Source organism: Lynx canadensis, chromosome A1, assembly GCF_007474595.2.
Source record: "Lynx canadensis isolate LIC74 chromosome A1, mLynCan4.pri.v2, whole genome shotgun sequence".
NCBI classification, from domain to species: domain Eukaryota; kingdom Metazoa; phylum Chordata; class Mammalia; order Carnivora; family Felidae; genus Lynx; species Lynx canadensis.
The window spans coordinates 29,383,071-29,399,510 of NC_044303.2; the positions used below are offsets into that span (position 1 = coordinate 29,383,071).

Consider the following 16,440-nt stretch of genomic DNA (forward strand, 5'->3'; position numbering starts at 1 on the left):
AAGATTTTGATGTAATTGTTTCGCCCACTAAAATGAATATGTATGTACATGTATGTAGGTATTAGTTAAGGCCTGTGTAGTTGAATTTCACTTACAAATTAATGTATTAGGAAATTTCATATTAAGAAATTAAAACAATTTTTTTGATGTTTAATTTTGAGAGAGAGAAAGAAAATGAACATAAGTGGGGGAGAGGCAGAGAGGGAGACACAGAATCCAAAGCAGGCTCCAGTCTCTGAGCTGTCAGCACAGAGCCCAATGCACAGCTTGAACCCACAAACCGCGAGATCATGACCTGAGCCCATATTAGATGCTTAACCAACTGAGCCACTCAGGCACCCCATTTTAAGAAATTTTTATTTTTCAAAATAATCTTGCTTGTAATTAGATTGAGTGTGTAAACTTTTATTTAGAATACTTTTAATAATTTTAAACATTATATTTCATTAGACCCTGTACTGTTTAGATATCATCATTGTTCTAAGTCTTGTAATAATTTGCTTACATACATGTTTGCATTGCCGTCTTTTAAGTGTATAGTTCACCATCTGTCGTCTGTTGGCTCCCATGGAATCTGGAGATACGACAACTACACAAAGTACAGAAGTGGTTTTTAAAAAATTTTTTTAAAATGTTTATTCATTTTTGAGAGAGAGAGAGAGGGAGACACCAAATCTGAAGCAGGCTCCAAGCTCTGAGCTGTCAGCACAGAGCCCAACGCGGGCCTCAAACCCATGAACTGTGAGATCATGACCTGAACTGAGGTTGGCCGCTTAACTGAGCCACGCAGGCGCCCCAGAGGTGTTTTTTGCCCCTGGTAAGAATGGCATGGTAACAAGAAGGCCACTGAGAGAATAGTAGACAGGATAGGTAGGTAGCTGCTTTGGAGAACAAACCTGGGTCAGGAGAGGCCTTTAGATCCCGGTCCAGCTGTCTGTTACTAGGCTTCCACTCCACACTAAATGATGGTGTGTAGGGACTCTAATTCAGATCTGATTTCGTTGTGCTAGAGGAAGCTCCTTTAACAGAAGAGGGTGAGGGGAAATAGAGATTCTGTGTATCTGGGAACCAGTAAGGTTGACTGGTTAAAAGCAATTTTTTTTTTTTTAATTCTTCAGGATGAATGTCTAGATGTTAAACCTATTAGTATATTTGTAGCTGTAATTTTACGCTTGCTATAAACTGTGGTACGACAAGGGTTTCTGTCTAATTTACTGCTGAATCCCCGAGTGCCTAAAGCACTGCTTGGAACATAGTAGATATTCAGTAAGTATTTGTTGAATGAATATGTTACATGGTGCAGATGAGTGATGTTACACTCTGTTTTTTTCTAGGTGCATATCCTGATTTCACTGTCTGGATTAAAAGGTGTCAAGAAGCTCAGGATGGTAAGCATGTAGGTTTCTAAAGGTCTTCCAGTTTACAAAGAAGTAAATGTTTGACATTTTTGGATTTAAACAAATTTATTTGTAACTTTATAACTTTATACATCATAAATTTAACTAGTTCCCTCAGATAGGATTTCCAAGGTACTGTTATATTGAAAGGATGATTTAGATAGATTTGTATCATTATATTACCGGTAAGAAATTACTAAGAAGTCTAAAGTGACTCCAGAATGCAAAATTAAACCACTTTCTTTTATTTGGGATGTATGGTAAATTGATTTATGCAATCAGTCAGTATGTTTGCACCATAGAAATTATGTGTATAACTTTGTCTATAAGTGTATTGTTAACCGGATATGTTTTTATGTTTTTAATAGGATCACAATCTGAGGTGGTAAGTACAAAGTTTTTCTCCTTCGTGTTTTTACTTAATTATAATTTTGCCATGCATATTTGAGACAGGACTCAGACTGATCTTTCTTTTAGTTATATCTTAAGCAATTTGATGCAAATACTTTTTCCTTTAGTAACTGAAATAATACATTTTGGTTTGATGAAATAAATGTAGAGGTTTGTAGCCATGAAAATTATTGGGCTCATTTAATGTATGAATCAAGTTGATTTGGTATGTTTTAGTATGGTCAGGGTGGTTATTTTTTTTTCTTTTCCTTGCTGAAACGTCCTCACATTTAGGTTGAACAGCTGCTGCCTTGGAAGTACTTGCAGGGTTTATGGTGGTGTAATAGGAACACAAAAGTCAGAGGCGCCTGGATGGCTTAGTTGGTTGAGCGTCCAACTCTTGGTTTCAGCTCAGGTCATGGTGTCATAGTTTGTGAGTTTGAGCCCTGCATCCAGCTCTGCACTGACAGCATGGAACCTGCTTGGAATATATATACTCTCTCTCTCTTCGTTCCTCATGTGCGCATGCTCGCTCGCTTGCTCTCTCTCACAAAATAAATATTAAAAAAAAAAAAAAACCCACACACAAAAGTTAACTAGAATTTGGAAATGTTTATCTGTCTAATTTAGTTTCATATTTGGTGTTTGGACATGAAGACTTTCAAGTCTTTTAAAACTGAAAAATTAAAAATTATGGTGGAGTTGAGAGATGCCTGGGTGGCTCAGTTGGTTAGGTGTCTGACTTCGGCTCAGGTCATGATCTCACGGTTTGTGAGTCTGAGCCCATGTCTGGCTCTGTACTGACACCTCAGAGCCTGGAACCTGCTTTGGGTTGTGTGTCTCTGCCCCTCCGCCAGCTCGCACTCTGTCCCTCTTTCAAAAATAAACATTTAAAAAAAATTAAAATTATGGTGGAGTTGAAAATTATTTGACTTTTTTTAACTACAATGTTTATAAATAACACGCATAAATTACGGCTAATGGTTTTTTAGCAGTGATCATCTACAATTTAGTCAATAAAATGACAAGGATTTAGGAAACGTGTGTGTGGTCTTAACTCTAAGGGCAGTTACTTAACCTTTTTGGGTCTCTTTCTTCAAGTCTGAATGAAAATGTACATCTTTTCTTCCAGAATTACATTGTGACACTGAGAAAATATTTTATTCTCTGGGTTTTCTTTATTTGTAAACCGGGTCTGCTAGAGTTAATCTGCTTTAGACAGGTTGTGAGCATGAGGCCAGGTATGTGCATATGTAGTGACTGGAGTTTTGAACATCACCAAAAGTGAACCCTGTCTGGTTATCCCTATACCCCCAAGGCTTGTGTATATTCCTAAGTATGATAGGTGAGGGAAGTATTTAAAAGTTGTCTTCTTTCACACCGCTGGTATTTTTGTTTATGGCTTACTATTTTGGGGATTGGAACTAGTCCTGAAAACAACAGAGTAGCATTTGGATAATACTTCGTCTGGTAACACAAATTGCTGTATAGTCACAGTGCATTTTGTCGCTGCTGTAGTTGACACCAGTGTAGTTTTATCTTTATACTGAGGTGAACTGGAGTAATCTGTTCTAGTCATTATCTCCATCTGATATCTAGATTGAGTATTTGTCAATAGTTAATGCTGGAGGGTAATTCTGAGTTAGACTCAGATCTGTAGAGGGGTTTTATTTTCTTCCTTTAAACCCCATCACTTCGCTTATCATTTAGGGGCAACTTAGAGGTCACTTACGACCCAGGGCAAGTTTTTCAGATTTACATAGTTTTAACTGGCACACATGTAGTTTAGGAAAGTATGGATTGGTCAAGAGTCACTTTGTTTTTTGATGGGCAGTTTAGAATGTTTGTTACTGAGAGACCATAAATGGAGTAAGCTGTTATCTGGAAGGTACCATGAAAATGTTCCTTCATATGTTGCAGAGCCATGTTTGATGCCATTGTTAAGCATGAAGTTTATACTAATTTTTTTTTTTTAAATTTTTAAAGTTTATTTATTTATTTTGAGAGAGAAGTGCATGCGCAAGTTGGGGAGGGGCAGAGAGAGAGGGAGACAGAGAATCCCAGGCAGGCTCTGTACCATCAGTGCAGAGCCCTGTGAGGGGCTCCAACTCCCAAACCGTAAGATAGTGACCTGAGCCCAAGTCCAATGCCTAACCAACTGAGCCACCCAGGCGACCCAAGTTACACTATTTCTGAAAAATGGTTTTTTAAATGTCATTGTTATTTTCATTTTATTTTATTTAAAAAAAAATTTTTTTTTACGTTTATTTATTTTTGAGACATAGAGAGACAGCATGAACAGGGGAGGGGCAGAGAGAGAGGGAGACACAGAATCTGAAACAGGCTCCAGGCTCTGAGCGGTCAACACAGAGCCCGACGCGGGGCTCGAACTCACGGACCGTGAGATCATGACCTGAGCCGAAGTCGGACGCTTAACCGACTGAGCCACCCAGGCGCCCCTGTTATTTTCATTTTAAAGAGTTAGTACTGAACATTTCAGATGTAAGCTTTTCCAATCATACCTTTAGAAAGTATTTTGGGTTTTATGCTTTTATTTTAGAAAAAAAATCTTAAAATTATAAAAATACTGAATATTCTAATTTTTTGAGATGACTAGTGTTACTTAACAATTATGAATATTATGCTTTGTCTTTGAGGACGTTTTCATGTAGTTACTCCATATCAAAGTAACCATAGCACTGGGTAAATTAATAATATGTGCATTTTAATATACAGTTGCTAAACCAGTTTGTAAAAATTTTTCTCTTTCGACTTGCCAAAATCAGTCTGCATCCCAGAGGACTCATCAGTCAAAAATCAAGTAAGTGTTTCTTTTTCATGAAATAATGCATGATATATATGTCTAAAGGGAAAAATCCTATTGTTTAATAGTAATGAGCAAGTCCTTACTTCGTGATTTTAAGTGTTTTTTAGTTTTTTTAGAAATAGTGCTTAGCCCGAGAAAACAAATTCTCGAGCTGTTTGCTGATTCCTGTTAGTATTTATGATTAAGGGTAAATTAAAATCACTTCACTTTAAACTTGCTTTTTCTGGTTCCATATTATGTCACCTTGAGATGACAAGAGCCTCTTTAGGTGTTATTACACAGGTAAATAAGTTAGTAGGCTTGACAGAATTGTGCCTTTTATATTTTAGAGTATATTTTTCATAGGATAATTCTGCATGAGTTGAAAGTTACTATTGCTCAGGGCAACAGTTACAATGATGAATTAAGCATCTAGCAAGTATTTGAATTTATATTTATTCATTAGCCATGTGTACAACTCGTATTCTTAGGACTGTAACAGAAACACAAGGCATTAATCTGGAGCTTTGCATCCTCACTGAATTTCAGCAGGAAACTGAGACTCTTAAAGTATATGTCTTTAATCAAGGTGCATTTTAATTACCTAAAATTGCTTGAAAATGTTAAAACAATTCATGTTCTTTCTGGCGAGATTTAGGATGAGTCTCCAAGTACCAAGTAGACAGGGAAATTTGACTAGCTTGGTGGCAGCATCAAGAGTATAACACAAACATCGAATAATAACTATGATGTTAGAATGTAAGATAATCTGACATTGATTTCATATTACCAGGCACTGTGCTCAGTCTTAGGAATATAATAGTGGCAGGATAGATAAATAGCTCTGCCCTCATGGAGTTTATAATCTAATCTAATCTAATTTGAAAGTGAGGATCCCTACAGTTTTAGAGCCTTCTGTGGGAAAGATACACATAATTAGAATTTCTAGGCCCACTAGTTTTCCCATGTACCTTGAGACTGAAGGAAGATACTGTGTTTAATGTTGTGTTTGGTAGGATGGGTTAAACTTTTAAGTTATTTTAATTTTTAGCTCATTTGCTTCTGCTCATTGTGTTCAGGGCTGTTGCCCCCAGCTTCAGTTAAGAGATTTTGGAGTATGAAGTCAGGTTGATGTGGGTCCAGTGTAACACCTACCACTGACTGGCTTATTGCTTCACCCTTCTGGGCTTATATTTTTTCATCTGTAAAATAGGGATAGAGTGCTTTTTCTTCGTATTAGATTGAAACGGAAGTGTAAAACTATTGATGGTATATAATAATGGTTTGTTGTTTAGAATCAGTTTTGTTTTCAACATTAGAGTAAGCATAACAGTAATACAGATGTAAGTCAGAACCCCGAAAATCATGTAAGTGTTTAAGTCTCCTGGAAACGTTTTAGGGATTATACCTCACTGTTCATTAGTACAGATCAAAGGAAATACAGTTACATAAAATTGTTTGTGAATCACCAGCTGCTTTTCTATTTTGTTCCTCAAGGTGGAGCTCTTGTTTATCATATTGTAGTTTTTATCTTGACAAAACATAAAGAAGCAACAACTTTGAGAATATTAGATGTTCTGAGGTTTTTTTTTCTCTTTTAATAGGTATGACTGGTATCAAACAGAATCTCAAGTAATCATTACACTCATGATCAAGAATGTTCAGAAGAATAATGTAAATGTGGAATTTTCAGAAAAAGAGGTTATTACTGTCTTTGAACTATCTTTTTATTTTGAGATTACGTACTTTTATTTGCAAAATAGTATATTGCAGAATAACCTATAGCAGTTTATCAGATACATCATTTCTTCCTGAGATGTGGAAAATGCTGATAAAAATCTAAAGCATTGCTTCTCAGTTTGAGTGATTTTAAATTTTGAGACAAAAGTGTTTATACTGTAGGGTACAGCTAGATGTACATAATTTTCCTTTAGATTTGAAATTCACAGTAGAATCTGGTTGACAAATAATAAAAGACATTAATTAGTAAGATGTGATTTGGTACATTTGTGTGATACACTTTTGTGAAAAAGATCTACTTATTTGTTGAGTGATTTATATGTCTTAGAATTTGCTAACCACGTGAAATTAGTATGGCCTCTAATCATTTGGTTTGCTAGCATTTACTAGAAAACTTTAATGACATTTAAGTTAGTGGTAGAAGTAGATGTCTTGCATATGAATACTTTTGTTTCATACTATATTTTGCTCTTGAGTTTTCTGGAGATTTAAATGTTAAATATTTGTTTGAAACATACTATTTTCTGTTGTTTAATGATGTATGTGAGAATCCATGTAAAGGGTACCCGATAGAAAAAAAGGATTATTTTGAGTTTCTTAAATCTGGTACTCTATATAAAGTATTTAAAACAATCTGTAGCAGCATTGAAATTCTATTCTTATATTCAGTTTAAGTGATCCTTCATTATATAAATTATAAAATGTACTGCTAATTTTGTATTCATTAGTTGTCTGCTTTGGTGAAACTTCCTTCTGGAGAGGATTATAATTTGAAACTGAGACTTCTTCATCTTATAATACCAGAACAGAGCACATTTAAAGTACTTTCAACAAAGGTAAGTTACACCATTTTATTTTTTATTTTATTTTTTTCTTTATTTATTTATTTTATTTTATTTTATTTTATTTTATTTATTATTTTATTTTATATTTTATTTATTTTATTTATTTATTTTATTTTATTTTATTTTTTTTTATTTTTTTTATTTTATTTTATTTTTTTTTTATTTTATTTTATTTTATTTGTATTTTTTTATTTTATTTTATTTTTTTATTTTATTTTATTTATTTATTTTATTTTATTTTATTTATTATTTATTTTATTTATTTTTTAAAGGTAAGAAAATTTTAAAGGGTTGTTAGTGGGAGCACCTGGCTAGCTGTCAGAAGAGCATGCAACTCTTGATCTTGGGGTTGTGAGTTCAAACCCCACATTGGGTGTAGATATTACTTAAAAATAAAATAGTTGTCAGTAGTGATGTTTTCAAAATCTAGAAATATTGGTCAACTACTCACCCATGTGATTTTAATATTTTTATTTTTATTTTTTTTTATTTTTGGGACAGAGAGAGACAGAGCATGAACGGGGGAGGGGCAGGGAGAGAGGGAGACACAGAATCGGAAACAGGCTCCAGGCTCCGAGCCATCCACCCAGAGCCTGACGCGGGGCTCGAACTCACGGACCGCGAGATCGTGACCTGGCTGAAGTCGGACGCTTAACCGACTGCGCCACCCAGGCGCCCCTTGATTTTAAGTTTATAGATCCTTTCAGGCACATGTCTTCAAATTAAAAACAATAATTTTTGAGTAACAATTTTCCCCTCCCCAAATTCTAGGACAGTGGAATGTAAAACTCAATTTAACCTCAGTAGTGTTTATATATTTATTAAGATTGGTATAATAGTTCTTAAAGAGGTTTTTTAAAAAGCAATTATCAGCCTCTATTTAAGATTTGATACTCACAGTGAGTATCTCTTCTCTTGAACTTGTCTGTTTTGATGTACAAATACTTTCTCACCCTGTTTTATGCAGTTAAAAATACTACTGTGAAGATGAATCTGCCTGTTTTTTTTCCTGTTTTTTAATTAAGTTGAATTTTAGAATACTTTGTTAACAAGCGAATACTGAGTAACTCAAACTGTGGTTTGAGTAATTATGTAATTTTTAGATTTCTTTATATTTTCAAAAAGTATGCAATGGAATTAAAATTCATATATTGTTTTAGATATCAATCAAAAGATGTAGGTAGTATAATTTAACAGGACAGGTACTGAACTGAAAAATCAAAAAAATCTGACTCTGGTTCTTTGCTCTGTGAATTTACATTGTCACAAAATTATTGTAGGTGTAAATTTTCACTGTATAAATGAGAGATATGGACTAAATGAGTGCTGAAATTTTTTCATCTATAAAATTGTATGGAGATATGTAATGAGTTAATGACAATAAATGATATAAGTAGATTTTTTCCATTGCTACACCTTCTTTACGAACATGTCCTGCAGCATGCTGTGTTATTAATTATTGAGTTTAAGTTCTAAGGCTGGGTGAATTTTCATATCCTAGAGTAGAATCAGGTCAGCTAGTGTCAGGGAGAATATGGTAACTGGCTTTGCGGAAAGAAGAGGGTATCTGCAGAGCGTTTGAGCAAAAGTGCAAAATAAAGAAGTGGTCATTTTTTGCATCTAGTTAGAAATGATTTGCCCACTAATTTATTTAAAGATTACAAAGTACAAAGCTGTTAAATTATGAGGGGGAGAGAAGAAACAGTTGTTTGGAAGATAGAAAGTAGGTGGGAAAAAGGAATGAAATCTTACCAAGATTGTAGTCCTATTGACCCTATCCACATAGTGTAGAATTTGTTTAGTAAAAGAAGATGGGTAAGTAATCAACCACAAAACTATGGCTAGATTTGGGAGGGGGACAGTTGAGAAAATTACGAATTAGGCATTTTCCTACATACGGTATTTTTATCAACAGGTTGTTAATGCATATTCTTTTGAAGTAGTTTAAATGGAAGCTGACTTGTGTGAATAGATGGCGTAAATGACTTAAAACTTGTGTTAGTGGGTCGCCTCATGTAACTTATGGAAGAATAGTATTTGTGATAATAAATACAGAAGTCTGTGTGGCTAGAATTGAGGATGTTAACGAAGCACTGTCATCTCTTGTTCTTTATTTTCCTTTGAGTCTTGAGTACTTCTTGAATCTGACCATTTTGCAGTGCTGCTGCTGTGTTCCCAGTTACCTTTTTTGTGCCTTTCCTCTTTCTTTAAATGCTACATAACTATTTTTCTTTTTTGTGCAGTAGTTTATGTATACATTTTATTTCCCTTGCATTTAGTCTGTGAGGATAAGCATGTCATATTTATGTCTTTGTATATGCTCCAGGTAAGATTGGCTTATAAAGTATAGGATGCCCCATTAATTTTACAAACTGAATAATTTTTTAGTGTAAGTATATTCCATTTGCTAAATTTGTCAACCCTAGCCCTATGTGTTGTACATAGGGCTGCTCAATAATTGTTCAGTGAATACATTTATTTAATTTTTTAAAGTTTATTTATTTTGGGCAGGGGGGTTAGATGGGGTAGAAAGAAGGGGGAGGGGACAGGGCAGAAAGGGAGAGAGAGAAAATCCTAAGGAGGTTCTGCACCAGCAGTAGGGAGCCTGACATGGGGCTCGAACTCATGAACTGTGAGATCATGACCTGTGCCCAAACTCCAAGAGTCAGATGCTTAACCAACTGAGCCACCCAGATGCCCCTCAGTGAATTAATTTAAAATGGATTCTGATGTTAACCCTTTGAAGTTGTTAGATTATTTTTATTCTTAGTTTTATAGATGAAACCGAGGTTCATGGACTTTAAAAGCTTTCCCCAAGTTTACATAGTTACTAAATTATCCATCTTGGCCCAGGGGAAATACTTTCATTTCTGGAAAGCTAGTGCTTCTTTGCTTAGGTTTTTCTAAGTTCTAGATTAAAGAATTACCATTCTAAAGACGTGTAAAGAAGATGACTTTTCTTTTCCTAGCCGAAAGTAACATATATTAGTTTTGTTAGACCACCAACTTTTAAGATGTATATTATGGGAAACAAATTGAAATAATTGTACTTAATTATATCTTAAGGGAAATTAAAATTTAGAATCTTTTTTCATACAGCAGAGGGAGACTGTTAAATACTGAAAATCAAATCTTTCTGTGGGTTACTGAGGTTTATTTAGTGATGATACGAAGACAATAATGAAATCACATGGTTTTCATATGAATTCAGGTATCTTGAATCGTTTATGTGAGTTGAGAAAAGAATGCTTCTGGTCACAAGAAACTGCTTAAAATTAGAGATTCTGTAAAATGTGTGCTTTAAAGGGGTGATTTCTTTGGGAATTCAGTTTTTTTCTTTTCCACCTTCAAGGGTGAAGAAATGTTGCATATTCTTGTATAATCTTTGGTTAAGTGTTATTAATTCAAGGGAAATATAATTTGCAATGAAAATAAGAGAGGTAGCACCCTTCAATCAGTGAAATAGCATTTTTAACTAAATATTTTACAGTGTCCTACCTAGATTTTTCCAAGTCAGAATTCATTTTTTTCAGTACTTCTGACAGTTATTTCTCCCTTTTATTGAATCCAAGCTTTCCTATCTGGCTATTAATTCATTTTATTTATTAAGAAACTGTAGTGTTTCTTTTGTTCTGTCTTACTAATTTCATGACAGTATTCTCTGCTCAGAATCACAGGCTTATAACTTAAGTGTCAGCTGTGCTGTGAAATACTCATATTAAAGGTTAATATTCACTCCTCCTAAAAAAGTGAGAATTTTCAAAATGCTGTGTAGAAATATTCTTTGGGGTACCTGGCTGGCTCATTCAGTGGAGTGTGAGACCTTTGATCTTGGGGTTGTGGGTTCGAGTCCCGCATTGGGTGTAGAGATTACTTAAAAATAAAATTTTTTAAAAAAAATTCTATTCCTATTTCTAGTCAGAGCAATTTTTTGTATTATGTCTATAAAATATGAAGGCTTTTGAGTGGAATTGTGGGAGGTAAAAATGTGTGTCTTTATTTTGAGACAGACCATGGCTCCCTTAACTTAGTAAAATTTGAGAAGTTTCAGAGTGAATTCCTTTTCTTAATATTCATAGAAGAATCCTAATGATGATGTGATGGAGTTGGGGATGTCTGGGCAGGATGTAGAGACTTTTGGATTGTTGTTTTATGTCTTTTTGATAACAGTGGTGGTGGTAATTATGTTTTTAAATAATTAGTTGCTGATGATGCACAAATTGTTTTTGAAGTGTATTCTTTCTACCTTTTCTAATGCATATTCATGTATTTTCAAAAGAAAAGGACTTTACTGTAAATACTGTCTGTAGCTATCTTTTTAAATTTAGCCATATATTATGGATATTTTTTTCATGCCCTTAAATGTTTTACAGGAAAGTATTTCATTGCAAGCATCTATTGTAGCTTATTTAGTAAGTCCTATCTGTTTGACCTGTGTAGAATTATAGTAGGTAACTATTTTGAATGCTGTGTATTATCTACACATGGAATCCTAACAATTACTGTATGATATAGGTATTTTTATCACCTATTTACAGGTATAAACTGAATCCAGAGATGTTAAATACTTTGCACAGATTTTTTAGCTGATTATAATGATGATAAAGATAATGATAAGAACATTCAGTTATTTGCCAGATACAGTGCTCTATTCTTTTCATGCATGGGCTCATTTAATCCCCATAAGAACCCTAAATGAAGTAGACCCTATTAATCCCTTTTTACAGGAGAAGCTGAGGCTCAGTGAGATTAGTTACTTGCTCATGGCCATATTTCCAGCAGGTAGTATCTATCTATGACTCTTCTCTAAAACTGATAGTTGTCTTATTTTCAACCTCTGTTTATTTGTGAGGAAGTAAGTAAAACTTCTAGCAGAAGACACTTCCAGCAAGTTGTCTATCTTGGTTGCCTCATCTCTAAAATGTGGATGGTAATCTCCTTTTATAGCGTTGTTCTTTTAACTGAGATGATATATATGAAACACACGGTATGTAATAGTGCTCAAGAAATGTTACTGCTATAGTTATTTTATCCAGATTATTTAGATTTTTATTCAGATTGTAAAAGCAATAAATGTGTATCATAGGAAATTTGGAAAAACGTAAAGGAGCAGAGAAAGTAATTACTCAGTCTCACTATTGATGATATTTTGGCATACTTCTTTCCAGGAAACTGGAATATTTCCCTATATTTAGATCTTTCACTAGAGGTGATACCTGCTGGAATTTTTTTATGGGAATATCGCTTCTTGAATAATTTCTTCAAGGAGAGTAGAGACTGTGACCTTTTGTACTAATAGAGTGCCTGGCCCGAGTAGACACAAAGCAGATATTTGAATTGTGCGATTAGAACTTTGGGGAAGAGGAACGCATGGGTGGCTCAGTAGGTTAAGCGTCCAACTTCAACTCAGGTCATGATCTCAAGCTCAAGCACCGCATCGCATCGGGCACAGGGCCCTCTTTGGATCCCCTGTCCCCGTCTCTCTCTGTCCCTCCCCAACTCAGTACTCGTATGCACTCTCTCAAAAATAAAAACATTTAAAAATTTGTTGAACTTTGGAGAAGATTTTTCAGTTTCTTGTCATTAATTACTGTTCTTTGCATTTAAAAAAATGATTATAAAATGATTTGAGTGTAGGGGCACCTAGGTGGCTCAGTCGGTTAAGCATGTGACTTTGGCTTAGGTCATGATCTCACGGTTCATGGGTTTGAGTCCCGCATCAGGTTCTGTGCTGACAGCTCAGAGCCTGGAGCCTGCTTCAGATTCTGTGTCTCCCTCTCTCTCTGCCCCTCCCCTGCTTGTGCGCCCCCTTTCTCTCTCTTCCTCTTTCTCTCTGAAATAATAGACTTAAATGATTTGAGTGTAAAAATAAAGATGGTGGTTGTGCAGTATGACTTCAGGAAGACTTGAGTTTATTATCAGATGAAGGGGTTAGATAACAGCAATTAAATGTTTAAGAGAATGTTGGGAAAAATTACATTCTGAAGGTCGGGAACAATTATTTAATGACTACAGCCTTGAAACAGGTGGTTGTCAAAACTACCAGAAAAAGAAAGTTCAGCAGTAAACTGCCACAACTCATAGTGTCTGAGAAAGATGCCTTCACTGTCCCTCTGTAGCAGGAAGTGGGAGCTTAACCTCCTCTTAAGGTGGTATCTGGATGTCATGACCCTTTTGAAGTAATGGCTTCCCTTTAAATCTGAAGTCCTTTCATTGGAAAAAATTAAACTGTGCAGAGAAGACTTTAGAGGTGGGTGATAGTATACAAAATCTTGAGAACTGACAGTTTGGAACAGCAGGGATTCTCATTAGTAATCTGTGAATACTGCTTTGGGACATTCTTGAAAGCCTTCCTTGTGCATATGAGAGCAGCATTCAAGCACACTACCAAAGTTTTAAGTTAACTTTTAAATTATTTTTGACTTAAATGAAAATAGAATAGCTTCTTAATAGTCACAGTAAAAGTACCTGAAGTTGGGCTGGTGGTAACTCTGGAGGTACCTGCCAGAATCATTAAGACTTAACACTTCAATTTAAAAAGCATATATGAACATTGAAAGTGAAATACGTGTAAAAAAGAATTCACAGAAAATTAGTATTCCTCCTCACTTTTGTCTTTTCAAAAAGCTGCTTTTTTTTTTTTTTTTTTTTTTTTTTTAATTTTTTTTTTCAACGTTTATTTATTTTTGGGACAGAGAGAGACAGAGCATGAATGGGGGAGGGGCAGAGAGAGAGGGAGACACAGAATCGGAAACAGGCTCCAGGCTCTGAGCCATCAGCCCAGAGCCCGACGCGGGGCTCGAACTCACGGACCGCGCGATCGTGACCTGGCTGAAGTCGGACGCTTAACCGACTGCGCCACCCAGGCGCCCCCAAAAAGCTGCTTTAAGTGGTTTATTATGTGCAGCTATTTTGGTGAATGGATTAATAATGTACAATTTCAAGTTCAGGTCAGCATGTCTTGATACAGGTTGTTACTAAGAGCTTTGACTTTGGCCTTATAAAGGCCTCTTTGTTCATACTACACAATTTCTCAGGTTATGGTTGTTTTTAGTAGACGTGAATGGTAGTGTGTGCTGCTCTTTAGGTGAAACGAGGAACTTTTTATAGACCCTGCGTAAGTGCAGGAACGTGAGGTGTGAATATAGGGTGCTCTGTGGCAGAGGTTAATTAAGTATAGTAGTGTTGATGTATACACTGCTTGCCAGGTCTTCACTTCCAGATGAGTTGAAAATTAAAGAAGCAAAATGACTTTTTAAATTTTAGGATAATAGCTCTTTTCAGTAACTATTGCTGTGTCATTGCCAGCTACTAGATTTTTGCCCCTTTTTGATAATTATTCCAGCAGTGATAACTTTTAAAATACTGTCACTAATATTACTGTCACTTAATATTGTATATGAGAAAATATTGATAGCATTTTACTTTATAAAAATTAGTCATCATTTTAGAGAACTGTAGAGATTCTTATAAAATTGTTTTTATTTATGTAGAGTTTATTTTTTTATTTATGTAGAATTTAAACACATAAATTATGTTAAAAATACTGTACTTTTGGGTTGCCTGGGTGGCTCAGTCAGTTGGGTGTCCGACTCTTGATTTTGGCTCTTTGATTTTTGAGGTCATAATCTCACAGTTCATGGCTTCAAGCCCTGTGTCAGGCTCTGTGCCATGTTCTCTCTCCCTTTCGCTGTCCCTTCCCCACTCATGCTCTTTCTCTCTGTCTCTCAAAATAAATAAACTTCAAAAAATTTTTTTTTAAATAGTGCACTTTTGGTCTCTTTCCCAGTGACATTTCATGTTTTTCTCATTATAAAAATAGTTTTTGGTTACATTTCTGTCCTAAAGAAAGTACAAATCCTCAGAGACCACAACCCTTTCCATACCATCACTTCATGTCTCGTTAAAAATATTGGCAGAGGGGCACCTGGGTGGCGCAGTCGGTTAAGCGTCCGACTTCAGCCAGGTCACGATCTCGCGGTCCGTGAGTTCGAGCCCCGCGTCGGGCTCTGGGCTGATGGCTCAGAGCCTGGAGCCTGTTTCCGATTCTGTGTCTCCCTCTCTCTCTGCCCCTCCCCCGTTCATGCTCTGTCTCTCTCTGTCCCAAAAATAAATAAACGTTGAAAAAAAAAAAATAAAAATATTGGCAGATTTCTCAGTGTTTTAAGTTATTATGAAATGCAGATTTTAAGGATTCTATCACTAAGTGCAGATGGTAGAAAGATTACCAGTAATTGCTAGTTTAAATGATTTATCGGATCTAAAGGAGTCAAAGAAACAGTGTGAATAGGCTTTTCTTTTTGTTAAACTTTGTATAATTTTTTTTCATATTTACAAAAGTAGTAATTCTTTTCTTAGAAAAAAATTAAAATATAAGGAAAACAAGATAGATGAAAGTGTTATGTGAGTGTATGTTAGGGTTAAGAATAGACCCTAGGGGATCGACCTTGATTAGAGAGTTAAAGATAAATTTCATTTAAAAAAAAAACAATTTTTTTTTATGTTTATTTATTTTTGAGAGAGAGGGAGAGACAGAGCATGAGTAGGGGAGGGGCAGAGAGAGAGGGAGACACAGAATCCAAAGCAGGCTCCAGGCTCCAAACTTTCAGCACAGGGCCCGATGCGGGGCTCGAAGTAACAAACCATGAGATCATGACCTGAGCCGAAGTCGGACGCTCAGTCGACTGAGCCACCCAGGCGCCCCAGTAAATTTCATTTTAATAAGTGAAGCTAGTCTAGCATTCATAAGCTCTTCATAATTTGCCTTACACCTTTTCCATCTGTAGCTTTTTACTGTTCTAACATAAATCTTGGACTTGTGGCAAATTGGTCTTGTCCATACTCCCTGATGCTTTGTGTCCTTTCAAACCTCAGGGCTCGTTTTAGGCTGTTCCTTTTGTCTCCAGAGACCTCCTCTTTCCACCATTGTAAATGCTCCTACCCCTCAAAGCTCTGCAAGTTGTGCTAAAACTCTTTGTTTTTACACCCAGGTGTGATCTCTCCTGAGCTATTAGAACATTTATTTGCCTCATGGTCAACTTTATTGTAGTATCTTATATCTCACATACTTCAAGATGGTCAGGAACTTGTTTTTACTATTTAAAAAAATCCACCACATCTGTGAAAATTACAGCTTGTTCATATTGTATGTTTAATAATTAGTGAATGATTATAAAAATGGTAGCATTAGTTGTATTTTTTAATGTTTATTTATTTTGAGAGAGCGTGTGCGCACATGTGAACAGGGAACGGACAGAAAGCG

General features: G+C 35.4%; 1 protein-coding gene across 1 annotated transcript in view; it reads left to right on the forward strand.

Moving 5' to 3' along the window:
• Positions 1 to 16,440, forward strand: part of SUGT1 (SGT1 homolog, MIS12 kinetochore complex assembly cochaperone) — a 43,949-nt gene that overhangs the window by 11,210 nt on the left and 16,299 nt on the right. Inside the window, exons 6-10 of the mRNA XM_030311833.1 lie at positions 1,335 to 1,388; positions 1,766 to 1,782; positions 4,574 to 4,608; positions 6,198 to 6,294; positions 7,062 to 7,169. Of these exons, the coding sequence (XP_030167693.1) occupies positions 1,335 to 1,388; positions 1,766 to 1,782; positions 4,574 to 4,608; positions 6,198 to 6,294; positions 7,062 to 7,169 (311 nt within the window). The remainder of the gene's footprint in view (positions 1 to 1,334; positions 1,389 to 1,765; positions 1,783 to 4,573; positions 4,609 to 6,197; positions 6,295 to 7,061; positions 7,170 to 16,440) is intronic.